The 26960-nt window shown below is 41.4% G+C and overlaps 1 protein-coding gene across 1 annotated transcript; it reads right to left on the bottom strand.

Annotated features, from left to right (window-relative positions):
* Nucleotides 1-1889: 1889 nt before the first annotated feature.
* Nucleotides 1890-26739, bottom strand: LOC120320174 (2-acylglycerol O-acyltransferase 2-A-like). The gene is made up of 6 exons (XM_039369692.1): nt 26391-26739; nt 15732-15910; nt 12366-12567; nt 10617-10791; nt 10081-10271; nt 1890-2044 (listed from the first exon to the last, which is right to left on the bottom strand). The coding sequence occupies exons 1-6, from the start codon at nt 26482-26484 to the stop codon at nt 1890-1892; spliced, it is 996 nt and encodes a 331-aa protein (XP_039225626.1). The 5' UTR covers nt 26485-26739.
* Nucleotides 26740-26960: the final 221 nt, after the last annotated feature.

The following is a 26960-nucleotide window of genomic DNA, read 5'->3' as shown; positions in this document are numbered from 1 at the left end:
TACATTTAATAATAATAATAATAATAATAATAATAATAATAATAATAATAATAATAAAGTTGGGAGGGACCTTGGAGGTCATCTAGTCCAACCTGCTCAGGCAGGAAACCCTATTCCATTTCAGACAAATGGCTGTCCAGTCTCTTCTTAAAAACTTCCAGTATTGGAGAATTCACAACTTCTGGAGGCAGGCTGTTCCACTGGTTAATTGTTCTAACTATCAGGAAATTCCTCGTTAGTTCTAGGTTGCTTCTCTCCTTGATGGGTTCCCATCTGTTGCTTCTTGTCCTGCCTTCAAGCGCTTTGGAGAACAGCTTGACTCCCTCTTCTTTGGGGCAGCCCCTGAGATATTGGAAGGCTGCTATCATGTCCCCCCTTGTCCTTCTCTTCATTAAACTGGACGAACCCAATTCCAGCAACCGTTCCTTCTATGTTTTAGCCTCCAGTCCCCTAATCATCTTTGTTGCTCTTCTCTGCACTCTTTTAGAATCTCAACATCTTTTTTACATTGTGGTGACTCTACTCCAGCCACATGTTGTTGGCACAATCATCTCATCATCTCCAACAGGGCAACTATGGGCTCTGGGATCATCAGCCGATTCCCCCGTGGGCACTCTGGTTTTCAGTTCAGCACGTCGGTTTTAATTTTTAAACACAATTGCAAATGACACTTTGAGACTAGGAACCTAAAGACCAGCCTCCATGTTAGGCTAGACCAGTGGTTCTCAACCTTTTTAATACCATGACCCCAAACCGGTCGTAAGTTGAGGACTTTCCCTGCCCAGGAGTGCCGCGCATGCATGGTGCCGCCCCCTGCGCCGGCCGAGGCATAGCTGGCAAGCGGCAGAAATGGCGCAGGCCGACCACCGGCTGGGCCACCAGCTGGCCCAGCCCAAGGGAGGTAAGGCACTGCTGGGCCCCACGCGCGCCAGCAACCCTCCCTGCGCCCGCCGGCCTCCCACCTCCCACCCCTGGCCCTCTTTTCCTTACATTTTTAGTAGTTGCTCAGCAGGGAGGGGTGGAAACGTCCAGACAGCTCGCCTTTGCTGCAGACAACTTGCAGCACCGTTTGCAGAATGGGACTTTTGGCGGGCTCAGCAGGGCAGAGACAGCCTGGACAATCCTATTGGCTTTTGAAAGCCAATAGAATTAGACTCTATTCAAGAGAGTCTATTCTATTGGCTTTCAAAAGCCAATAGAATAAAAGGGAGTAGCACAGCTAAGGAAAAGGGGAAAAAAATGGTGGACTGCGTGAAATGGTCGTTCGACCCCAAATGGGGTCCCGACCCACAGGTTGAGAACTGCCGTCTTAATCTAAATTTACAACATAGCTTTCATTTTTGTTTTCTATTCTATCTAATCATTGAATGCATATTTCGTAATTTCATTTTTTTCCTGTTTCACGCAGAAAGTCCAAAAGGGAAGTCCAATGAGCATTAAAATGAATCTTTTCTCTAATCCAGGGGTGGGTCAACTATAGCCCCTTTACGACTGTGGACTTCAACTCCCAGAATTCCTGAGCCAGAATTTCCTGGCTGGCTCAGGAATTCTGGGAGTTGAAGTCCACAGGTCGTAAAGAGGCCACATTGCTCACCCTGATAAAACCAAAGCTGCTAATTTTTGCCATCTCTGCCAGTTCCATTGCTTCCACCATTCTTTCTTCTATTGTGGGTCATGTCAAATCTCTTCACTGTTACGCCCACAAAAGTCTCACAATTGTTATCCTAAATAAAAACAAATCTATGTGAGGTTTTATTTTTTCCAACGATTTGTCCATTGGCCCCAAAAGGAATATGTCTCTGGTTTCCATGGAAGATTTGCTTGTCCCTTGGGGCTTCGATGTTTTCTGCTCTTTGTCGCCGGTGCCAAAGTTTGTGGTTTTTCGTGTCTCATACGAAAGAGAGATGCGTGTCTTCTGGCACGTTGTACTTCAGTTTATGCTCTTCAAACAGCTTGCAGAGCGCCTCCAGGTATCTCTTATGGAGCTCGTCAACTTCGTCTTGGCTGGGATTGTGTTTCTTCCCCACCTGAATGGGTTTTCCCACTGGAGGGATCAAATAGGAGAAATAATTTAATTTAATTTAATTTTTAAATTTAATTTAATTTAATTTTTCTATTCTATTATTATTCTATTCTATTATTATTCTATTCTATTCTATTATTATAGAATAGGAAGGGTTGCTGGAATTGGATGTGTCTACTTTAATGAAGAGAAGGACGAAGGGGGACATGATAGCAGCGTTCCAATATCTCAGGGGCTGCCATAAAGAAGAGGGAGTCAAGCTATTCTCTAAAGCACCTGAAGGCAGGACAAGAAGCAAGGGATGGAAACTAATCAAGGAGAGAAGCAACCTGGAACTGAGGAGAAACTTCCTGACAGAACAATTAATCAGTGGAACAACCTGCCTCCAGAAGCTGTGAATGCTCCAACACTGGAAGTTTTAAAAAAGAGACTGGACGGCCATTTGTCCGAAATGGTGTAGTGTTTCCTGCCTGAGCAGGGGGTTGGACTAGAAGACCTCCAAGGTCCCTTCCAACATTACTACTACTACTACTACTACTACTACTACTACTACTACTACTATTATTATTATCGATCATCGCACAGTCAGCCAGATGTTCAGACTGGATTTGGCATTTTGTCTACCTATCGAGTCCTTACCCAGGACCTGGGATAGGCAGATGTGGAAGTTTGATGGTATTACAGATATCGTCGCAGGATGGAAGCAGTTCCTAATAAGGCTGCCTTTTGCAATTGACTAATAGCGAATTTGTCAATGCCAATGGTGTTCAAGTGGCGCTCCAGTTGTTTTGGGATTGCACCCAAGGAGCCTATGACTATTGGTACTACCCTTGCTTTGGCCACAGTCTTTCTATTTCTATTTGTAGGTCTTTGTATTTTGTTATCTTCTCCAGTTCTTTCTCTTCTATTCTGCTATCTCCAGGCACTGCCACATCCACTATCCAGACTTTTTTGTCTTCTTATCGACAATTGTTAAGTCTGGGGTGTTATGTTGCAGGTGCTTGTCTGTTTGAATTCTGAAGTCCCAGAGCAGTTTAATTTTATCATTTTCTATGACTTTCTCTATTTTATGATCCCACCAGTTTTTGCTTACAGGCAAATGATATTTTTTGCAGATCTTCCAATGCACCATTGTTGCTACTTTGTCATGCCGCTGCTTGTAATCAGTCTGTGCAATCTTCTTGCAACAGCTTACCAAGTGGTCCACTGTTTCTTCAGCTTCTTTGCATAGGCGGCACTTACTGTCTGTTGCTGTCTTCTCAATTTTGACTTTGTATGCATTTGTCCTTAAGGCTTGGTCTTGTGCAGCCAGAATTAGTCCCTCGGTCTCTTTCTTCAATTTTCCTGCTCTTAGCCATTGCCAGGTTTTATTATTATCTGCTTTCCCAGCTATTTTTTTCATGTATTGGCCATGTAGTGCTTTGTCTTCCCATGCCTCTATTCTGTTCTTCATTTGGTCTTTCTTGTAGGCCAGTTTGGTCTCTCCAGTAGTTAGTAAGCCTTCCTGATATACTAATTTCAGTGCATCTTCATCATTGTTCTTCAGATATTCTTCCAAAGCCATTTTTTCTTCTTCAACCATCTGATGTACTTGTAGCATTCCACGCCCACCTATTTGCCTTGGTAGATAAAGTCTATCAATGTCACTGCGTGGATGAAGGGCATGATTCATTGTCATTATTTTTCTGGTCTGCCTATCCATTGCTTTTAGTTCTGCTTGAGTCCAGTCCACTATTCCAGCTGTGTACCTAATGACTGGGATTGCCCAGGTGTTGATTGCCTTTATGGTATTTCCTCCATTGAGTTTGGATTTTAAGATCTTCTTCACTCTCTTGATGTATTCACCTCTAATCTTTTTCTTGACTTCAGTGTGCTTGATGTTGTCAGCTTGAAGGATACCCAAGTATTTGTAGTACTCTTCCTCATCCAGACTCTTAATGTTATTTTCGTGGGGCATCTTGATTCCTTCAGTTTTCATTATTTTTCCTTGTTTGATAGTAAGTGTGGCACATTTGTCCAAGCCAAACTCCATTACAATATCTTGGCTATATATACGGACAGTGTTGAGCAGCGATTCTATTTCAGATGATGTTTTTCCATACAGCTTCAGATCATCCATATAAAGGAGGTGGGATAGTCTGGCAGATGTTTTTGATGTTTGATAGCCATGTCCTGAGTTATTCAGTATTGTTGACAGAGGAAACAGTGCAATAACAAATAGTAATGGTGATAATGAATCTCCTTGAAATATTCCTCTCTTGATATTAACCTCTCCCAGCCTCTCACCATTGATCTGCAACTGTGTCTTCCATTGTGCCATCGATCTTTGCACAAATTTTCTGATGTTTCTACTGACTCCTGTTATTTCTAGGCACTTTATTATCCAATCATGTGGCAGAGAGTCAAATGCCTTTTTGTAGTCAATCCATGCCACATTCAGGTTGGTCTTCCTTCTCTTGCAGTTTTCCAAGATCATTTTGTCTATTAGGAGTTGATCTTTTGTTCCTCTGCTATTGGGGCGGTTTCCTTTCTGCTCAGGTGGAAAGAGATTGTTTTCAACTAGATGCTGTTGTACTGCATCAGCTACCACACCAGTTAGTAATTTGAAAGTTGTTGGTAAGCAGGTAATTGGCCTGTAGTTACCTGGTGTTGCCCCTTTTGCTGGATTTTTCATTATTAGGTAGGTTTTCCCAGTTGTTAGCCACTTTTCAATTTCTCCTCCTTGTAGTATATTGTTGAACTGCTTGGCAATGAGTGGGTGTATAACAGTTAGATGTTTCAACCAAAACCCATGCAGTTCATCTTCACCTGGTGCTGACCAATTTTTGATTTTCTTTGCTCTTTTTTCTACCATTTTTGTTGTTATTACTAGTTCTTTCATTTCAACTTCTGTTTTATTTGCATCCACCTCTTTTAACCAAGCCGCATCCTTGTTGTATTTCTTTGGGTTATCCCATATCTGCTTCCAGAACTGCACTGTTTCTTCCTTGTCAGGTACTGACTGATTCCTTGCAGTTTCTCCATTGATGGATTGGTAGAAACGTTTCTGATTGGATTGAAATTGGAGGTTCTGCCTATAGTTTGCAATTCGAGCTTCATATCTACTGATTTTCCTGGCTATAGCTGTTATTTGTTGCTTTATTATTTCCAGTGCTTCCTTGATCTTCCTTGTTTCTAAGTGGTATTTCTTGATTAGGTATTCTTTGGTCTTCTTGTTCTTCAGCTTCTTTTCTTTCATCTGTTCTAGCTTGCTTGCATGTGATCTTAACTTGCTGATCTTATTTTCTAGTCTAACCTTCCATTTTTCTGGTGCACTGTTTGTTTGTTTTTCTTCTTTGTTGATTTTGCATCCCAGGTATTCTGTTATAACTGCAGCTGTGCTGTACATTAGTTGGTTTGTTTCTTGCAATGAATTGGTGCTTATACTTGATATTGCAATATTTGCATCTTTTAATGCTTGTGCTAGCTGTTTCTTTGGAACAAGCTTCAATGCAGGTAGCCTTATTCTGTTGTTTTTGTGCTGTTCTAGATGCTCAGTTATTCTTTGTTTCAATTCTTTTATTTCTTTAGTTAGAGGGTTTTGTTCTTCCTGAGGTAGAGGTGCCTGGTTTCCAAATGAGAACAGTTGTATATCTCTGCTAGATTCCTTCACTGCCAACTCCCCCTGGTTTGCCTCTACATTCTGAATTACTTCTGGTAAGGCTTTGATTTCTTTGCCCTGGGTAAACCTTTGCAGTTCGTCCAATTCTGTTTCTGTGAATACTTTATTTCGTGTTATAAATCGGCGTTGATCTGCTAGTCTCTGTTCTGTTATTTCTGATTCTGGATGTTGTTCTTTCCAGAACTGGTGCATTCGTTTTAGATATCCTCTTCTTGTTGGACTTGATCTGTAGTAACAGATCATTATTTCTTTGTTTTCCATCACTGTGTATCTGCGACGGGTAAACACCTTTTCTTCCAGTAGTTCTGCAGCTGCTGGCCCTGGTTGCTCAGCCAACAGTCCTGAGTCCTGTAACCCATTTTTCACCAGATATCCAGGAACTCCAATATCTAGTGCGGACCTTGTTAACCCGGGCGACGTCCGAGCCGGTATGGCATTCTGAAATTTACGTCTCACCATATTTTTTATGGGAGAGACACTCTTTGTCTGACTCCTCTGATGAGACCTGTCCAGTATGGTTGAACCTCTAGCATAGCTCTCATCTTCCTATTATTATTACTATTATTACTATTATTATTATTATTATTATTATTATTATTTTGGATCATTGCTCAGTCAGCCAGATGTTCAGACTGGATTTGGCATTTTGTCTACCTATCAAGTCCTTACCCAGGACCTGGGATAGGCAGATGTGGATGTTTGATGGTATTACAGGTATCGTCGCAGGATGGAAGCAGTTCCTAATAAGGCCGCCTTTTGCAATTGACTAATAGCGAATTTGTCAATGCCGATGGTGTTCAAGTGGTGCTCCAGTTGTTTTGGGATTGCACCCAAGGAGCCTATCACTATTGGTACTACCCTTGCTTGCTTTTGCCACAGTATTTTTATTATTATTATTATTATTATTATTGTTATTATTATTATTATTGATCATCACACAGTCAGCCAGATGTTCAGACTGGATTTGGCATTTTGTCTACCTATCGAGTCCTTATCCAGGACCTGGGATAGGCAAATGTGGATGTTTGATGGTGTTACAGGTATCGTCGCAGGATGGAAGCAGTTCCTAATAAGGCTGCCTTTTGCAATTGACTAATAGCGAATTTGTCAATGCCAATGGTGTTCAAGTGGTGCTCCAGTTGTTTTGGGATTGCATCCAAGGAGCCTATGACTATTGGTACTACCCTTGCTTGCTTTTGCCACAGTCTTTCTATTTCTATTTGTAGGTCTTTGTATTTTGTTATCTTCTCCAGTTCTTTCTCTTCTATTCTGCTGTCTCCAGGCACTGCCACGTCCACTATCCAGACTTTTTTGTCTTTCTTATCGACAATTGTTAAGTCTGGGGTGTTATGTTGCAGGTGCTTGTCTGTTTGAATTCTGAAGTCCCAGAGCAGTTTAATTTTATCATTTTCTATGACTTTCTCTATTTTATGATCCCACCAGTTTTTGCTTACAGGCAAATGATATTTTTTGCAGATCTTCCAATGCACCATTGTTGCTACTTTGTCATGCCGCTGCTTGTAATCAGTTTGTGCAATCTTCTTGCAACAGCTTACCAAGTGGTCCACTGTTTCTTCAGCTTCTTTGCATAGGCGGCACTTACTGTCTGTTGCTGTCTTCTCAATTTTGACTTTGTATGCATTTGTCCTTAAGGCTTGGTCTTGTGCAGCCAGAATTAGTCCCTCGGTCTCTTTCTTCAATTTTCCTGCTCTTAGCCATTGCCAGGTTTTATTATTATCTGCTTTCCCAGCTATTTTTTTCATGTATTGGCCATGTAGTGCTTTGTCTTCCCATGCCTCTATTCTGTTCTTCATTTGGTCTTTCTTGTAGGCCAGTTTGGTCTCTCCAGTAGTTAGTAAGCCTTCCTGATATACTAATTTCAGTGCATCTTCATCATTGTTCTTCAGATATTCTTCCAAAGCCATTTTTTCTTCTTCAACCATCTGATGTACTTGTAGCATTCCACGCCCACCTATTTGCCTTGGTAGATAAAGTCTATCAATGTCACTGCGTGGATGAAGGGCATGATTCATTGTCATTATTTTTCTGGTCTGCCTATCCATTGCTTTTAGTTCTGCTTGAGTCCAGTCCACTATTCCAGCTGTGTACCTAATGACTGGGATTGCCCAGGTGTTGATTGCCTTTATGGTATTTCCTCCATTGAGTTTGGATTTTAAGATCTTCTTCACTCTCTTGATGTATTCACCTCTAATCTTTTTCTTGACTTCAGTGTGCTTGATGTTGTCAGCTTGAAGGATACCCAAGTATTTGTAGTACTCTTCCTCATCCAGACTCTTAATGTTATTTTCGTGGGGCATCTTGATTCCTTCAGTTTTCACTATTTTTCCTTGTTTGATAGTAAGTGTGGCACATTTGTCCAAGCCAAACTCCATTACAATATCTTGGCTATATATACGGACAGTGTTGAGCAGCGATTCTATTTCAGATGATGTTTTTCCATACAGCTTCAGATCATCCATGTAAAGGAGGTGGGATAGTCTAGCAGATGTTTTTGATGTTTGATAGCCATGTCCTGAGTTATTCAGTATTGTTGACAGAGGAAACAGTGCAATAACAAATAGTAATGGTGATAATGAATCTCCTTGAAATATTCCTCTCTTGATATTAACCTCTCCCAGCCTCTCACCATTGATCTGCAACTGTGTCTTCCATTGTGCCATCGATCTTTGCACAAATTTTCTGATGTTTCTACTGACTCCTGTTATTTCTAGGCACTTTATTATCCAATCATGTGGCATTATTATTATTATTATTATTTATTATTTTCCTTTCTATTCTATTCTATTCTATTTTATTCTTTATTTGACTTTATTTTATTTTATTATTCTATTCTATTCTACTCTGTTCTTTATTTTATTTTATTTGACTTGACTTATTTTATTTTATTCTACTTTATTACTTCATTTTATTATTTCACCAAAGGCGATTGTAGGCAATTTACAAACCTTGTTTAAAATGCACTACAGGTAGTCCTTGACTTAAAGCAGTGACTTAAGACCAATTTTCACACTTACAACCGTTGCGTCTCCCCACGGTCACGTGGTTAAACTTCAGAGGCTTGGCAACTGGCATGTACTTATGACAGTTGCAGCATCCTGGGGTGACACGTGATCCCTTTTTTTGCGACCTTCTGGCACGCAGAGTCAAAGGGGAAGCCAGATCCACTGAACAACCGTGTGATTAACTTAACAATTGCAGTGATCCACTTCAAGAGTGTAGTAAGAAATGCTGTAAAATGGGCCAACGCTCACTGAACAAATGTCCCAGCCACTGAAATGTCAGGCCCAATTGTCATAAGTCGAGGGCTTTTTTTTTTTCTAAATGTTTTTTATTAACTTTCCAATTTTACATTTGAATATTTAAAAAGCCACGTGTTGACTGCATTAATCAATAGTTCCATAACAAAATCTTAGTGCAAATCTCAGGTTACAACATCAGATATTTCTTCTCTTTTCCCCTTAACATTTACTGTCTCGTATTCAAGTTAGTACATTTTTCATTATATCAACTCAATAAGAACATCAATATTACATTTATCCAAAAATTTAGCTTATGCATATCTTAATTACATTCAATCATCGTAAACCAGACATGTCAAACACAAAGCCCAGGGGCTGGATGCGGCCCGTGAAGTGGTTTCATGTGGCCCGCAAACCCATCCTGGAAACAGTGAAGGAACGGCCCCCATTGCCTTGGCCCTGGCCGAGGCCGGTCGGGAGCCAATGCACAATTTTGTGGTGGCCATCTATGCTGAAACACATTCAGTCTTAGCTCCACAAGGCCTTCCGGAAATAGCGAGGAACCAGCCCCTGCTGCATTGGTCCCGCCCCCTGGGTGCATGCTGGGGAGGTGTCACCCTTTGTGAGGAATGAAGAAATGCACCATGCCTTGGTGCTTGCCCCGGTCCCCCCCTTCTGCCAGAGACCCTCAGATCTGCCCCACTCCTGCCCAGGCCCCCCCAGGCACCGTTGACGCAAACGATGTAGAGCTGGCCATGTCCACCCAGTAGGCCACACCCACTCCATCCACGCTCACCCAGTAGGCTGCACCCACCCTGGCCACACCCATCCAGCCCCCCAAGGGCAACCACAATGCTGATGCGGCCCTCAGTGAAATTGACTTTGACACCCCTGTCGTAAACAATCCATATCCTGTTATTAATTTTTACTCAATTTTTAATTTTTCATCAGTATTCCAATTTAACCTTTAATATCAGCTTAGCATATCCAGCTGTGTTTCCTCTCCTGCCTACCTGGGAAAGCTAATAAGAGGAGACCTTGAACAATCCTCAAAGAAGGAAGAATGTGTCCAGCAGATCCTTCCTTATTTTACCTGCCTCTCATTTCTGGATGCCACGGAAGAAACACGGACTTACCCACGGTGAAGATTGGCTTCCGGTATGGAAGAAACCCAAAAGTTTTCCCTCTGGTGTAGAAGAGAGGCAGGGAGACTCCCATGATCTTCTGCAAACGCTCTTGTGTCCACCTCAGCCAGGATCCTTTGGGGTTTTCGACCTGATCATATAGCTCATTCTCTCCGAAAGAGAACACGGGGACGAGCGGCGTGCTAGAAACCGAGAGGAATCAGAAGGAGAGATAGAACCAAACAGGTTGAGATAACCGAGGAAGGCTGGGTGGCTGCAAATAATGGATTCGAACACTGTTTCTCAACCACTGCACGTTGAAGGGAAACACGGTAATACTTCACGAGATCAGTGGTGGGATTCAAATAGGTGAACAATCGGTTCTCTACATGGATGCCGCTTCCGGGAGTCCATTCTAGGCCTGGGCCACAAAAAATTAGCGACCGGTTCTGCCAAAGTGGTGCGAACCGGCTGAATCCTCCCACTGCATGTGATGTACATTGTACAAGACGATGAGGACCCCCCCCAAAAAAGCTGTTCCTACTTACCCGTTCTCTATGGCCAGCCGAACGAAGCCCTTGCGGTTCTGTAACACCAGGGTGTACGCTCCGGGACGGGCATCTAGGGCTTCTTTGGCCCCTCCCACAGCTATGACTACGATATTCCCACCTTCCTTCTTCCTCAAGATATAGGAAGCAGATTCCTTGTCCGAGGAAATAAAACCTGGGTGAAGCAAAGCAGGAAAAAGAAGAACATTAAAGCCCCATACAACACACACACACACACACACACACATTAAATAGCCTTAACAGAGAATAACAGAGCTGGAAGGGACCTTGGAGGTCATTTAGTCCAGCCCCCTGCTCCAGCGGGAGACCCTACCATTTCAGACAAATGGCTGTCCAGTCTCTTCTTGAAAACCTCCAGTGTTGGAGCACCCACAACCTCTGGAGAGAAGACACCCAATTTCCTCCTTCTTCTCCATCCAGGTCACCAATACAGAGAGTCCTCATAACTGAGCCCCCAAATTTCCATTGCTAAGCCAGGCAGTTGTTAAGTGATTTGATGACATTTTTGCCACATTTGTTAAGCGAATCACTCTTCTGTTGCCTTTTGGATTGTAGGTTTATCAGTTGGAGTCTGGGTTGCATTTTGTAGCTTTGAAGTGGCGTCTTTATTTTTCAATCTGGAATTCATTAGCTCAGTAGCCTCAAGGATTTTTTCAAGTATCAGTTTATAGTTAAGTTGTGGGTAGTATTCCTCCATTTCTATAGTGTTTACAGATAATCCTTTAGTGGAGGCTATTTTTAATAAAAGTCAATAGTGTCCACTTCCACTATAGAGAGTTGTTTTCACCACCCAGCTGTTTCAAGTTCTTATCTTTTTTGATACTGTCAAGGCCAAATCTTAGTCTCACAAGTCTCCCAGTCAAAAAGAAATTCACTTGCTGTACCAATTGTCGCCACAAGATGTCCTCAGTGACATGTAAAGTCTTTCTCAAACTCAAGTTAGGCTTTTATCTGGTTTGAAAAAATAGCCTTGTTTTCCAGCTTAGCAGATAAGTAAAGTAATAGGTCCCTGTACAAATAGGAACCTTTTGGGGCCCCAAATATCCAAAAATTACAACTCCAATTATTTAATCGTTTAGATTAGTTGTTCTATTTTTTTCCCCATAGCTTTATGTTCCCAGAGTAGGCAGAAGCCACCACGTTAGAAAGGGGAAAAAATTTCCAAAGGCTTTACAGGAAGGTAGTTGGGGTACAAGAAACGTAAGATAAGGTCTCACCCAATTCTTCCACGTTGCTTTTGTTGTGCTTGATAGTGCTTTTGGCTGGTATGGCTTAGTGATCAGCCATGTTAATGGCTGATCTTTTCTTCGTCGATCCAATGGAGCTGTCTTGGATCAAACGGAAGGGCTGCTGCCCTTCCGCAATCTAGCGAAGGTCCTCCTCCGCGGTGGTCGCCCCTCAAGGGCGACTTTTGACCCGGACAGCGGAGAGAGCGCTCTTCTTACCCGTCCGCTGGCGCCGTGATCCAGAACCAGATCTCACTGACAGTGAGAACAATCAATCAGTGGAACAACTTGCCTCCAGAACTTGTGGGTGCTCCATCACTGGAGGTTTTAAAGAATGGACTGGACAGCCATTTGTCTGAGATGATATAGGGTCTCCTGCTTGAGCAGGGGGCTGGACAAGAAGACGTCCAAGGTCCCTTCCAGCTCTATTATGATTGATTGATTGATTTTGCTCTTCCAAAAGTTTCCCAATGAATCAGAAATCCCTTCTAAGTCAGCTTACCTCCACTCATCAAGTAATCCCGGAAAAAGGGGACTCGGAAACACATACTCAACATCATCATGTGAGGCTTCAGGCCTGGGAAGTGTTTGGAAAAGCCAGTGGCTTCGGTGCAAAAATGAATGCCGCCAACCACCATGATGCCGTGAGGATGAAAGCCGAAGATGTAGTTCTTGGATGGATCCAAATCGGCCGTCTTCACCAGCTGGAAGACCAAAGACATTTAGGATACTTGTCCATTTTTTATTTATTTATTTTACCTACCATATCTATCTATCGTATTTATCGTATCTATCTATCGTATTTATCGTTATCTATCTATCTATCTATCTATCTATCTATCTATCTTTATATTTATATCTATCTGTCTGTGTCTGTCTGTCTGTCTGTCTCTCTATCTATCTATCTATCTATCTATCTATCTATCTATCTATCTATCTATCTATCTATCTATCTTACCTATCTATTTACCTATCTACCTATATCTATATCTATCTATATTTCTACCTATCTATATCTATATCTCTCTGTATCTCTCTCTCTCTCTCTCTCTCTCTCCCTATCTACCTATATATATCTATCTATATTTCTACCTATCTATATATATTTCTCTGTATTTCTATCTATATCTATATCTATTTTTATCTATCTATCTATCTATCTATCTATCTATCTATCTATCTATCTATCTATCTATCTATCTATCTATCCGTCTATATCTATCTATCTATCTATCTATCTATCTATCTATCTATCTATCTATCTATCTATCTATCTATCTATCTATCTCTATCACATTTTGTTCACATAGCAGCATTCCTTTTTGGCACAATTTACCCCAGTTAAAGAAGTTCCAGGGTATTTTAAATTAATTAAATGCCTTTTTGTTACTGATTAGATACAACCATCAAACCTGCTTCTGGGACCAGGAGAATCTGCTTTCCTAAAAGAATAAATGTTGATTCTGGACTTCTTCCAAATTCTGCTCTGATATCTAGAACAAGAACCACTTAGCACCATCAACCTCTTACACGTTTGAAGGCCCAAGGATTTATCATGGTATAATTTTCATTTTGAAGAGGTAGTTCAATGACAGGCAGTGGGTGACTTGGCAAAGGAAAAGATTCGTGGAGCTTACATTTTGACAGTGGGCGTATCAGCGAAATTGCCCAATTGCCCATCTTAATTTCATTCCCACAGAGAAAATCTTCTGCTGACAAAGCATTGTGGGTTGCCTTGCATAAAATTTCCCATCGTATTTTGACATTTTAATAAAAAGAATAACAATACAAGCTTTTGAAAGCCGCGTGCCAAAATAAAACTAGAAGGAAGCAAAAAAGGATATTTATATTATTGACCACACGGCCAGGTGTTTAGATTAGAGATGGCATTTTATTTACCCATTGGGTCCTTCTCAAGGACCTGAGAGAGGCAGAGGGTGATCTTTAATGGTGTTAAAGGTCTGGTTGAAGGATGTCAGCAGTTCCAGACCAAGCTGCCTTTTGCAATTGACCGATGGGGATGTTGTCAATGCCGATGGTGTTCCAGTGGTGCTCCAGATGTTTTGGCTTTGCACCCAAAGTCCTATAACTATTGAGGCTACCTTTGCTTGCTTTTGCCACAGATGTTCTATTTGCAGGTCCAGTGTTATATGATCTCCAGTTCTTTCTCTACTATTCTACAGTCTCCAAGTACTGCCATGTCCACTATTCAGACTTTTTTATCGTTCTTATCAACTATTATTGGCAATAATAATAATAGAACAACTGTGGCAAAAGAAACAGTTGGATGATGATGATGGTGATGATCATGATGATAATGATGATGATGATGTTGGAAGGGACCTTGGAGGTCATCTAGTCCAACCCCCTGCTCAGGTAGGAAACCCTATACCATTTCAGACAAATGGCTGTCCAGTCTTTTCTTAAAAACTTTCAGTGTTTCATTTACAACATCTGAAAGCAAATTGTTCTACTGATTAATTGTTCTGTCAGGAAATTTCTCCTTAGTTCTAGGTTGCTTCTCTCTTTGGTTAGTGATTGTCCACTAGTACTCCAAGATCCCTCTCACTGTTGTTACTGTTGAGCAAAGTACCACTTATTGTCTATTCTATTCTATTCTATTCTATTCTATTCTATTCTATTCTATTCTATTCTATTCTATTCTATTCTATTCTATTCTATTCTATTCTATTCTATTCCATTCCATTCTTATTCTTATTCCATTCCGTTCCATTCCATTCTAGTCTTATTCTTATTCCATTCTATGGAATGGAATGGAATCAGTGGTGGGATTCAGCCAGTTCGCACCACTTCAGCAGAACCGGTAGCTAATTTTTTGTTGCCCAGGCCCAGAATGGACTTCCAGAAGCGGCATCCACACAGAGAACCGGTTGTTCGCATATTTGAATCCCACCACTGAATGGAGTAGAAATAGAATGGAACAAAACAGAACAGAACAGAACAGTAGAGTTGGAAGGGACCTCGGAGGTCTTCTAGTCCAACCCCCTGCTCAGGCAGGAAACTCTGTACCATTTCAGACAAATGGCTGTCCAGTCTCTTCTTAAAAGCTTCCAGTGTTGGAACAGAACAGAACAGAATAGAATAGAATACAGAATAATGAGAAAGAATGGAATGGAATAGAATGTGATGGAATGGCATGGCATGGCATGGCATGGAAGGGAAGGGAAAGAAAGAGGAGATGGAGGAGGAGGAGGAAGAGGAGGAAGAGGAGGAGGAGAAGAGAAGAGAATTCTTTATTGGCCAAGTGTGATGGGAAACACAAGGAATTTGTCTCTGCTGTATCATCTCTCAGTGCACATGCAAGCAACAAGCGATAAATCATGATCGTAATCCTAAAATACAATCATCATTTATCCGTTAACTGACAGTAATTCAGTGAGTTTTATCCCATTTTGTGACCTTTCTTGCCACAGAGATTAGGTGAATCACTGCAGTTGTTAATTTAGTAACGCGGTTGTTAAGTGAATCTGGCTTCCCCATGGATGTTGCTTGTCAGAAGGTTGCAAAAGGAAACACTGCAACCGTCCTAAGTACATGCCAGTTGCCAAGCATCTGAATTTCAATCAGATCAGCTCGGGGATGCTGCAGCCTCTGTGAAAAGCACTCATCAGTCACTTTTTTCAGGCCCGTTATAACCTCAAACGGCCACTAACTGAATGGTTGTAAGTCAAGGACTGCTTGTATAAATCTCCCATTATCTCCTTGACAGCCTCTTTCTCCACCCATTATGCAGCCGAAGGCTCTGCTGCCTCTTATCTGCTCGTTCCCTAAGCAGCATCTCTTCGTCCCGTCTCCCAAAGTCTTTCTCCCATGCCATTATACTCCTTCCCTCTAGGGGGACACGTACCGAGATCGAGAAATAATCTTTCACATATCGCCAGACAACCGAATTCCGCATCCAATGGAAGCGCCGCCCACCTTTGCGCGGGGTGTCCCAGTCGAACGCCCACCAGACAGCATAGAGGGCACTGATCAGCCAGAAGCGTGTGAAGAGGAGCAGGATGAAGAGGGCAATGGAGCACTGAGCTGGAGGAAGAAAAGGGAGAATTGTTAGGGGTCTTTCACATTAACATGTTCGGTTCCCTAATCGGGAATAACAGAGCTTTAGGCCTCCACCGCCGTGTGCAAAAAAAAAAAAAAAAAGGTTCAGTCAGTCAATTTGAAATTCTCATGGGAAAAAAAGATCTTGCAAAGTTGGAATTGATTGATTGAACTTTTTAGTCCCATCCAGTCTGCCGTTACCACCACAGCCATGCCCAGCCATTGGGCCACACGCGCCCAATGGGCCACACCCACCTGGCACCCGACGATGCGTAAGTGGGTTTTGCGTTGCAGTTTGGGCACTTGGTCTCTAAAAGGTTCACCATCACTGCCCTATTCCATTTCAGACAAGTGCCTGTCCAGTCCAGGGATAGACAACCGTGGCTCTTTTATTTCTCGTGGACTTCAACTCCCAGAATTCCTGAGTCAGCCATGCTGGCTGAGGAATTCTGGGAGTTGAAGTCCACAAGTCACAAAGGGGCCATTATTCCCCATGCTGCTCAGGAATTCTGGGAATTGAAGTCCATGAGTCATAAAAGAGCCAAGATTGCCTACCCCAGTCCAGTCTCTTCTTAAAAACCTCCAGTGATGGAGCACCCACAACTTCTAGAGGGAAGCCATTCCACTAGTTGATTGTTTTTACTCTCAGCAAATTTCTCCTTCGTTCCAGGTTGCTTCTCCCTTTGTTCAGTTTCCATCCGTTGCTTCCTGGTTTGCCTTCTGGTGCTTTGAAAAATAGGTTGACTCCCTCTTCTTTGTGGCAGCCCCTCAAATATTGGAACACTGCTATCATGTCACCCCTAGTTCTTTTCATTAGACTAGACTAGACATACCCAATTCCTGCAACCGTTCCTTATGTTTTAGCCTCCAGTCCCCTAATCATCTTTGTTGCTCTTCTCTGCACTCTTTCCAGAGTCTCAACATCTTTTTTACATTGTGGCGACCAAAACGTGGATGCAGTATTCTAAGTGTGGCCTTACCACGGCATTAAAAAGTGGTGTTAACCATTAGAACTTGAAGGATTCAATATTTTAGAACAGATGGCTGATCTTTAACAGAGTGTTGATGTTGATGATATGATTATTTTTCGCGATTTACTGATTTTCATTTGTTACTCTTGATTGTTAGAATTTTTTGAGATTTTATTAGTAGTGTTTACTTAATAGATCAATGTATTTGTTTACTAATTGTTTTTAATATGTTATAGTCTAAGCTTATGGTAAAAATGGTTGAATATGATATTTTACTCGTTATTATGATCCTGACCGGTCAGTACCTTGTTTGTTGAAATATGTGATTGTACCTATCCTTATTTTACCCTAAATCCTTTATTCCCTTCCCCTTCCCCTTTCCCCTCACCCCCGCCCGTTACCATACCTGTATTGTTCCTATTTTTCCTTATCTATATAAACTTAATAAAATTTTGTTTTTTAAAAAAGTGGTGTTAACACTTCACATCATCTTGATTTTATCCCTCTGTTAGTGTACTGTAGGAAAGTGTTTGGCCTTTTTGGCAGCTGCAACACATGGCTGGCTCATGTTTAAGTGATGGTCCACTAAGATCTCTCTCGCAGTTACTGCTGTTAAGCCACGTTTCACCTAGTCTGTAACTGAAGCATGGAAAGGTGGCTTTTTAAGATATTGGACAGTGATGCAATCCTGCATTGGTCTCTCCCAAACATAGGTCAGATGTTAGTGAGCTACAAAGATTGTTTGGAGGTGGGTGAAACTTGGAATGTAATTTATTGGATTCCCTGCCTGGATTGCCCCTGTGACTGTGTGGGACAGATGGGAGGAAGTGAACCACCAGATTGCAAGAACACAACTGAGTGGTTAATCAGGGGTAGACAACCTTGGCTCTTTTATGACTCGTGGACTTCAACTCCCAGAATTCCTGAGCCAGCCAGTTGTGGCCCATACATTACACTCCTTCCCCCTAGATGGCTCAAACTCTCAATTGCTGGACATAGTCCTGCAGATATTTAGGCGGCCTTCTTGACATTCTGAATGTCTAGGGGTTGCAGGGGTCTCCCGGTCTGAGCCCGTGTCCAGTTCCACCTTCCATGGAATTCCCTGAAGCTTGACCTGTAGTCTAAGCTTCTGCTTTAGGGGGCAATGGGCATCAGTGCGGAATACGCTCCTTCGGCTGGAGCAGAACCCTACTCGATGTTGACCCGGGGATCCGGTACCTCTCCTGAATGCGTCTTCCTTTGGGCAGTCCCTCTGACGACCTCGGCAGATGGCGGCGATGTGGCCTGGTTTGCCACAGGCCCAGCACATTGCAGTTCGGAATCGGCAATCTGCACGTTGATGGTGGCCTCCGCAGCCCATGCATCTAAGGAACGGAATTGCCTTCTCAGCTGGCTGCGGTCCCTTTTCCGGGTGCTTTCGTAGCTGGTCGACTTCTGAGTTGGTGTCTTCCATCCCCTTGGCGTCCTCATGGTGCTTGGCATGCTTTTGGAGGGCCACAGCACTTTAACAGCCCCTCCGGTGGCTTTGTCCGCCATGACCGCCAAAAGCCGAGGTGGCGCAGCAGTTAGAGTGCAGTACTGCAGGCCACTTTAGCTGACTGTGTTCAGCAAGTCAGCAGTTCAAATCTCACCGGCTCAAGGTTGACTCAGCCTTCCATCCTTCCGAGGTAGGTAAAATGAGGACCCAGATTGTTGGGGGCAATGTAAATATATATATATATTGCTTACTGGTGTACACCGCTTAGAGAGTGCTTGCACTTAAAGCGGTATATAAGTCTCATAAATAAATTAAGTGAATCTGGCTTCCCAAATTGACTTTGCTTATCAGAAGATTGCAAAAGGGGATCACGTGATCTCCCCAAGATGTTGCAATGAACCAGTTGCCAAGCGTCTGAATTTTGATCAGCTGACCGGGGGACTGCTGCGAAGTTGTCAGCTTGAAAAAACAGTCATAAGTAAGGTGAGCAACTTTTTTACAATGAAAAGGAGGACACAAATAAATTGAAGAAAAAATATTGTAAATAAAAGAAACATTTTATTCATTGCAACAATAATGCAGACTACTTGCACCTGCAAAGTTTGCCAGCCGGGTGTTTTGGCATGCTGAGCAGCAATTCCTATTGGCTTTCAAAAGCCAATAGCGGGAGTAGCAGAGCTCATGCAAAAGTTGAAAAAAAAACCATCAAAAAAATGTGCCGGAATGCTGTTCTGAGCATTCTATGAGGGAAAAAAAAAGCCCTGCAGATTAGTCTTCAAATATCGAAAAGGAGGACATGAAGGAGGACACTTTTTGAGGGAGGACAGAACTTACAAAAGGAGGACTATCCTCCGTAAAGGAGGATGGTTGGTCACCTTATCATAAGTCACTTTTTTCCAGTGCCCTTGTGACATTGGCCACTAAATGAATTGTTGTAAGTCGAGGCCAACAAAAAAGAAAGGCAGATCCCTGCCTGAAGGAGCTTGCAAAATGGATCCCTGTCCATGTCAGAGTCTTTTTTCTGCAAAATGTACCCCTAAGTTTTGCTGCGCAATGTAGCGACCGGTGAAGATTTTCCTGGCAACCCCTTAAAACAGGGGTCCCCAACCCCCGGTCTATGTGTTGGTAGAAATTCTAGCCCACTGAATAACACCAAACAGCAAGTTGAAATTAGACAGAGATTTATTGGCTACAAGGGTTTGCAAAGCGTGGTGGACTCCAAATAAATATTTGAGCCACACCTAGTCACAGCAAAAACACACATTATATACATTCTATCCCTACGCCTTGGCCCCTCCTCTGAGGTTACAATCTTATCAGGATCGCCTAAACAAAATACATTATCCCTGCCCCTTACTATTTTGCTTCACCTATTCCCTTATATGTACTTTATCATGAAATCCTATAGCTCAGTGTGGAAATCCTATAGCCTACGTGCAGAACTCTTCCAAGGTACGTGTACATGTAGAAATTGTGTAGAAATCTTGCAGTCTACGTGTAGAAATTTTTGTGAAGAAATCTTTCTGTCTGCGTGTAGAAATTTTACAGAGTATGTGTCATTTAACTTTACTTTTTATTCTAAAATTTTATTCCTAACAGATCCACCCTTTTTCTTTTCATACTTAATAAAATTTAGAATCTTCTTAAATTCATTTCAATCTCTTCTTTGTGTTTATTCTCTGTTATGTCTACTTTGTCTTTGATTTCCTTAAAAGCTAACAGTGTCTGTATCTTTTCCTCCCGTTTGATGCCATTCATTATACTTGTTACAGTTGTATGGACTAAATTTTTAATCATAGGAATTAGGCAGGGCAAACACATTAGTCCTAATAATATTATGCCCACCGTGAATAATGCTTGTTTCCAATTGCGAAAGATTCCTCCCAAAAATCCACCTTCATCTAAAAGACCAGTCCAAGTCTGGACTGGAACATGTACAAGTTGTCTCATTTCAGTGGTTAATTGCTTCACTTCTGCACCTGTTTCATCTATTTGTAAGCAAAAATTCGTTAAATTAAACTTCCCACATACCCCTCCTTCCTTAGCTAATATATCTTTTCTTTCTTTATAGTAATATAAGTTAATGGATCTGTTCCTGTTCCGTCTATCCCAAATCCATAACTTACTATATCAGAATGTGATTTCCAACTCCATCATATTAGTTCCATATATTCTTTTAAATTTGGTAATACCATTACATCCTGGATAACCTCCTCCAGTGTAATCACACACACAACTCCACCCTGAACATTTAATAGATCCCCCCACAAAGTAACCATTGATTGGGGTTTCCATGTGCAAAGTTCAAATTAGTGGAACAAATATATTTATGATTTTGTTTATAGGCTGAGATCCAACTAGAGTCTCCACACTTTGTGGCGAGATAAGATAAACTTAATACTGTGCATGCATCAAATTGTATCAAAGCTTTTTCTGTCCCTTTTTCTAATATTTTAGTAGAATTAATGTATTAATCTTTCTTCACCTTCAGGTCTCTGTCTCACTCCTACTTTAGCTAAACCCACATATATACTGAAATTCAAATATGTTGGCATCGATGGATCATAGCATTGTATCTCTTTTTGTCTCTTCCCTTACAAACTGAATATTGTGTTTTATTTAATTGACATATAGATTGAAATATACACCCCTTTGGTGGCATTGGTAATGCAGGCTTCACATCCTTCTGCTTCTGTTGCTCTTCTATATCACTCCCTAGAGAGGGAGAGATATACAGCCAGGGACAAATATTCACATTTTATATTAATTTATATTAATTATATTTTATATTAATCTTCTTCTAAACTGTGATATTTTATAAAGGCTTCTCGTTGTTCTTCCTGGACTAATTGGATTGAAGGAATATCTTTTAGAGTATATCTTACCACTCCAGTCAATGTCTCAGTATATTCTTCAAAAGGTTTCAATTTCTTTTCAATGAGTACTATATCGTATGGTCCAAAATGTTCTTCACATCCAGTACATCTTACACAGTCAATACAATGGAAACAACAACAATCAACATGGCATTTAAAGCACAGTACCAACACATTTAAACAGGAATTTTACAAAGTATCAATTTAAACGAGTTGTCACCCGGAACACAGGTCCACTGTCCTTTTGGTTCAGCTACTGGTCCCTTCACTCGTGTATAATGAGCCCACCCTTTTTCTTTCATCCGAACTGCAGTTTCAGAGGTCAGCAACACATGGAATGGTTCTTCCCACTTAGGTTGCAATTTCTCCTCCTTCCACATTCGGATCAGGATCCACTGTCCCACCTCAAACTTGTGGACAGGAAATTCCAAAGGGGGTGTTTGGATCAGCAAGCCTTGTTTCCTGCAATGATCAAGATACTGCGACAGTTTATGCACATAATGTCTTATTACTTTATCCCTTGTTACTAAAGAGTCCATGGAGATGTTTCCAGGCATAAATGACACACCATACAACTCATAAGGAGACAATCCTAAATCTTTCTGTGGTTGTGTTCTTATTTGCAACAATACTAAAGGTAAACATTTTATCCAAGTCATTTGAGTTTCATATTGTGGAATTTCCCACTTGAGGTAATTTAAAATCAACTTGAATACATTGAAATAGCCTCACCATTAGATGTTATAGAACAGTGGTTCTCAACCTGTGGGTCGGGACCCCATTTGGGGTCGAACGACCATTTCATGGGGGTCGCCAAACCATGCTGTCCACCATTTTGTTCCCTTTTCTCTAGCTGTCCTACTCCCTCTTATTGGTGGCCACACCCACTTGGGGGTCACCACAACATGGGGAACTGTATTATGGGGTCACGGCATTAGAAAGGTTGAGAACCACTGTTATAGAACATTATATATATTTGTCTACATATCATACTTATCGTATAACCAACCATATATTAACCATAGAAAAGTATCAATTATCCCTCCCCTAGCCATTCCTTTGTCCGTATGTATTTACAAACAGATTACTTAGTAAAGAGCCAACAAAGGAGCGCTCACCAAACTCTGCTTGAGTTTGTTTGCATACAAATCTTTATTCAAAACAACATAGCTCATTTATAATCCCAATTTTTTTTTCCTCAACTCCTTCATTTTAAACAAGGGTTGAATTATAATTCCTTCAATTCTCTTAGGTATTATTATTTTTTTTTTATCAGTGTGTCCTGCACAGAGATAAAAACATAAAAAAAAATAAATAAAACAACAACAACAAAAAGCAACTCCACAAAATAAATAAATAAACAAGCTTAATAAAATATTCTGAGTTACTGAAATAGTTTTGTATCAACTCTTTGGTTTTAATATAATTTTTGTCAAATTCCAATTTAATCAGATTCCATTCAGATGGAAACAAATTTCCATTAAATAGGTTAAATCATTTATAAATCTAAACAAATCAATTCAAAGTCATTTCTATTGGTTAATGGTTATATAGGTGTATTCCAGTTCTCATATTTCATTTATTTAAAAAAAATAACCTCATTTCTTACTGCAAGAATGGGTATTAAATTTCACATCCAGCTCACCTTCCTCAAACCAGAATTCTAAGCAGAAAAAAAAAGTTAAAAAGATCAGACCCCCCTTTTCTTTTCTGTCTTTCTCGCTCTTAAAGCAACACAGCCGGCTGGGGGTGGGAGGAAAGAGACAGGAAAAGAAGAAGAAATTATGCAACAATTTCACCACTAACAAAATAGTTTTCTCTTCACATGCATTTTCCATTTCACTTTTACAGTAACAAAAAAAAAAAAAAAATCTGCAGCTTACTGTTTCTTTCACAGTCTGGGATGGGGGAGAAATTCACACACACACACACACACACACACACACACACACACACACACACACACACAGGATCAGCATAACCACACATTCATTTCCATTCAAACTGCTTGTATAAGCACTTTCATATAGAGATATTTCATTTCATACTTTCTCCTGACAAACAAATAACTATTATTATAATTTCAAGGAACTGTTCAAAAGCCAATGAGCTCCTTTCCTCTCCCAATTTCCTTTGCTCTTAGAGCTTGCCTATTAACTTTCTTGCAAAATGAGACATCCGGCCGTTATGGTTTCACAACAGTGAAAACTCTCCTGTAGCCATACCTTTCAGAAACACGTCTTCTAAAACCCTCATGGAGTGTTTGGATTACTTCACGTGTTATGGCTTTATTCAACACCTGCTATCCATCAGGTAATATCCATTTTCCTTTTGTTTTATTACTTGGTTTATTGTGGCAACCATCATTTTATTCTGTTGCCTAAATTTCTCTACATATACCTTTGCACATATACCTTTTGTGCTGTCTTCAACAAGTCATCTATACTTTTCCCTGTCCATCCCTCCAACTTTTGTAACTTTTTACTTATATCCGGCCAAGATTTTACCACAAATTGTATTTTTACCAGAAGAGTATTTGCTGGGTCATCTGGATCAGTTCCAGAATACTTCCTCATTCCGTCTTTCAGTCTTTGGAGGAATGTAGCTGGAGATTCTTCTTTTTCTTGTTCTATCATTAAAGCTTTACTCATGTTCTGTGCTTTTGGGACAGCTTCTTTTATTCCTCTTATTAATAATACTCTCATATCTTCCATGTTTTGTCTATCTGCAACATTATTATTATCCCAATTTGGTCTTACTACAGGAAACTTTACATCTGCCAAAATTGCCCCCTGTGCTTGGGGATTATGTTCCCTAGTCCAGACCAAATGAGCTGCTCTTTGAATTAACTGTCTTTCTTCTGCTGTAAATAACGTGCTCTGTATCACTCCTAATTCATCCCATGTGTATATGTTTGCTCCTAACAACAGATCCACTTGCTCTGCTACCTCTATTGGATCTTCTATCATGCTTTTCATTTCTTTCTTAAAGGCGCGTAATTCAGATGCCTTTAAAGGCTCATGTACAAAACTGATATGGGCCTGTCCTTGGCCATCTACTCCATTGGGTACTTCTCTTAAAGCAGTGGTTCTCAACCTTTCTAATGCCGCGACCCCATAATACAGTTCCTCATGTTGTGGTGACCCCCAACCACTTATACATCACTGGATGCCAGGGGCGTGGCCAAAGAAAAGGGGGAAAATGGCGGACAGCCTTGTTTGGCGACCCCCCGTGAAATGGTCGTTCGACCCCAAATGGGGTCCCGACCCACAGGTTGAGAACCACTGTCTTAAAGGAAAAGCCTGTAGTGGTTTATCCTTAAAGGGAAAATTCTTTATATCTTTCTTCAATTGTTCCAATTCTTTTACTAATATCTTATAGGGTCCACCTCTCACAGCTCCCTGGGCTTGTGTTACAGGAGCTGGTAGGGGTGGTGGAATAGGTATTTGTACATTTGTTGGTTGTGGTAGATTAGTATTATAAGGTGGGGGTAAATATTTCATGGATTTTTCATCATCTTCTTCCTCCTCTATTTCATTCTTCTCTTCTTCTTGTAAATATATTGAAGTTACTTTATGAGGGCTAGGGCCACTCATAGTCAAGGTGACCCATTTACCTGGGTTCCAAATTAAAGCATAGTCTAACTCATTGACTAATGATTTACATGTTTTCCTTGACACATACTCATATAAATTCTGACAAGCAAAATAGTCATTTGTTCCTAATCTAGGCCACTCTACTTTTTCATCTTCCCACCAGACAAAACAACACAAATTGACCATATCTTCCTTGGTTATGTCTAATTTACTAATTATTTCATTATACGGAGGTTTTCCCCAATTACTCAACAAAATCCCTAATGGACTTTCTTTATCTATATTCAATTTGGAGTTTCTTCTTATTTTTCTCAAACACTTCTTTCCTGGAGTACTCCCTGTGTTGCCCATACTGGTTTACCGTCCTGTGTATTCTAATTGAGACTTCACGTAAATTCCTTAATTCACTCCCCCCTGATCCCCCTAGATATGCACTCGCATATCAGAGGTCCACTTTCGCTAAGTGGATACTTGGGATGTCACACACACACTGTCTCAAATTCACACAGGCCTACCCAGTCTTCCCACCGACTGCCTAGGCAGTGTATACTGGCCACCCCAGAACACTTACCTAGGTCCGTGCACGGAGTTGCCCAGTTCCCGGAAGTCAGCAACACACACACCGGTTCAATTTGTATCTCTGTCTAATATCAACTGTATGGGTTCACCGAGGAAAGCGTTGCTGCTCCTTTACCAACAAGATGAGATAGACTGTCGAAATCAACAGGGCATGCCTTCCACCTCACCTTCTGGATCTGGTGCAGACAAACGATCCCGGTCTCGAGCCCCATGTTGGGCACCAAAACTGTTGGTAGAAATTCTAGCCCACTGAATAACACCAAACAGCAAGTTGAAATTAGACAGAGATTTATTGGCTACAACGGTTTGCAAAGCGTGGTGGACTCCAAATAAATATTTGAGCCACACCTGGTCACAGCAAAAACACACATTATATACATTCTATCCCGACGCCTTGGCCCCTCCTCTGAGGTTACAATCTTATCAGGATCGCCTAAACAAAATACATTATCCCTGCCCCTTACTATTTTGCTTCACCTATTCCCTTATATGTACTTTATCATGAAATCCTATAGCTCAGTGTGGAAATCCTATAGCCTACGTGCAGAACTCTTCCAAGGTACGTGTACATGTAGAAATTGTGTAGAAATCTTGCAGTCTACCTGTAGAAATTTTTGTGAAGAAATCTTTCTGTCTGCGTGTAGAAATTTTACAGAGTATGTGTCATTTAACTTTACTTTTTATTCTAAAATTTTATTCCTAACATATGGACCGGTACCAGACTGCGGCATGCCAGCAAAAGGTCTCCACAAACAAGAAAAGCCCCATCCGCGGGATGCAGGCAGCACACAAAACCACACACCCTCCGGTCCATGGAAAAACCTCTTTCCACGGAATCGGTCCCTGGTGCCCAAAAGGTTGGGGACCTCTGCCTTAAAAGACAGCCCCCTCCCTTCCTTCCCCCCCAGCAACCTCCATATCTTTAAAAAGTCCCCTTAATTAGGAATAACCTTTTTTTTTTTTTACCCATGCACAAAAAACAGAAGAGCCATTGAAGCACCGAAGCCGTCTGAAGCCGTCTCTCCCACGGGATGTGGCGAGGAGCAAATTCAATCTTCATCCTAGCAGCCGAGCCCGTTCCACCCTCTTTGGACTGAAGACGCTGACCCAACGTTGTGGTGCTGGTTGCGGGAGGAAGGGGCAAAGTCTGTGGCCTCTGCCGGCCCAGGAGGAACACGGTGCTGGGTGCAATTACAGTAATTAATGTGGAAATCTGGAGGAAACTCAGCCCCTTTTGGCACTCTGGACCGGTTCAGTGTGTAGGGCTGGGTCATAAATTCTTGCTTCTCTGTTATGTCTCAGCCACCTCACCCAAAAGCAGCAGAAACGTTCAAGAGAAGTTGGAAGGGACCCATCTTCCTTCTGGTGCACCTTCTCCTCTTGGGAAAGACGCCAATGGAGCATTGGAAAGCACGCTGCATCCCTCTTCGTGGGTTTATGAGATTTTTTTATTATAAGTAATACAAAGTGGCAAACATGCATAATATTCCCTCTTCCTTCCCCCTGATAACAACGACCCTGTGAGGTGGGATAGGC

Source organism: Crotalus tigris, unplaced genomic scaffold (assembly GCF_016545835.1).
Source record: "Crotalus tigris isolate CLP2741 ecotype Arizona unplaced genomic scaffold, ASM1654583v1 scf7180000021196.354758, whole genome shotgun sequence".
Classification (NCBI taxonomy): Eukaryota; Metazoa; Chordata; class Lepidosauria; order Squamata; family Viperidae; genus Crotalus; species Crotalus tigris.
Note: the sequence above shows the minus strand (reverse complement) of the source record. Positions and strands in the feature narration are given on the sequence as shown.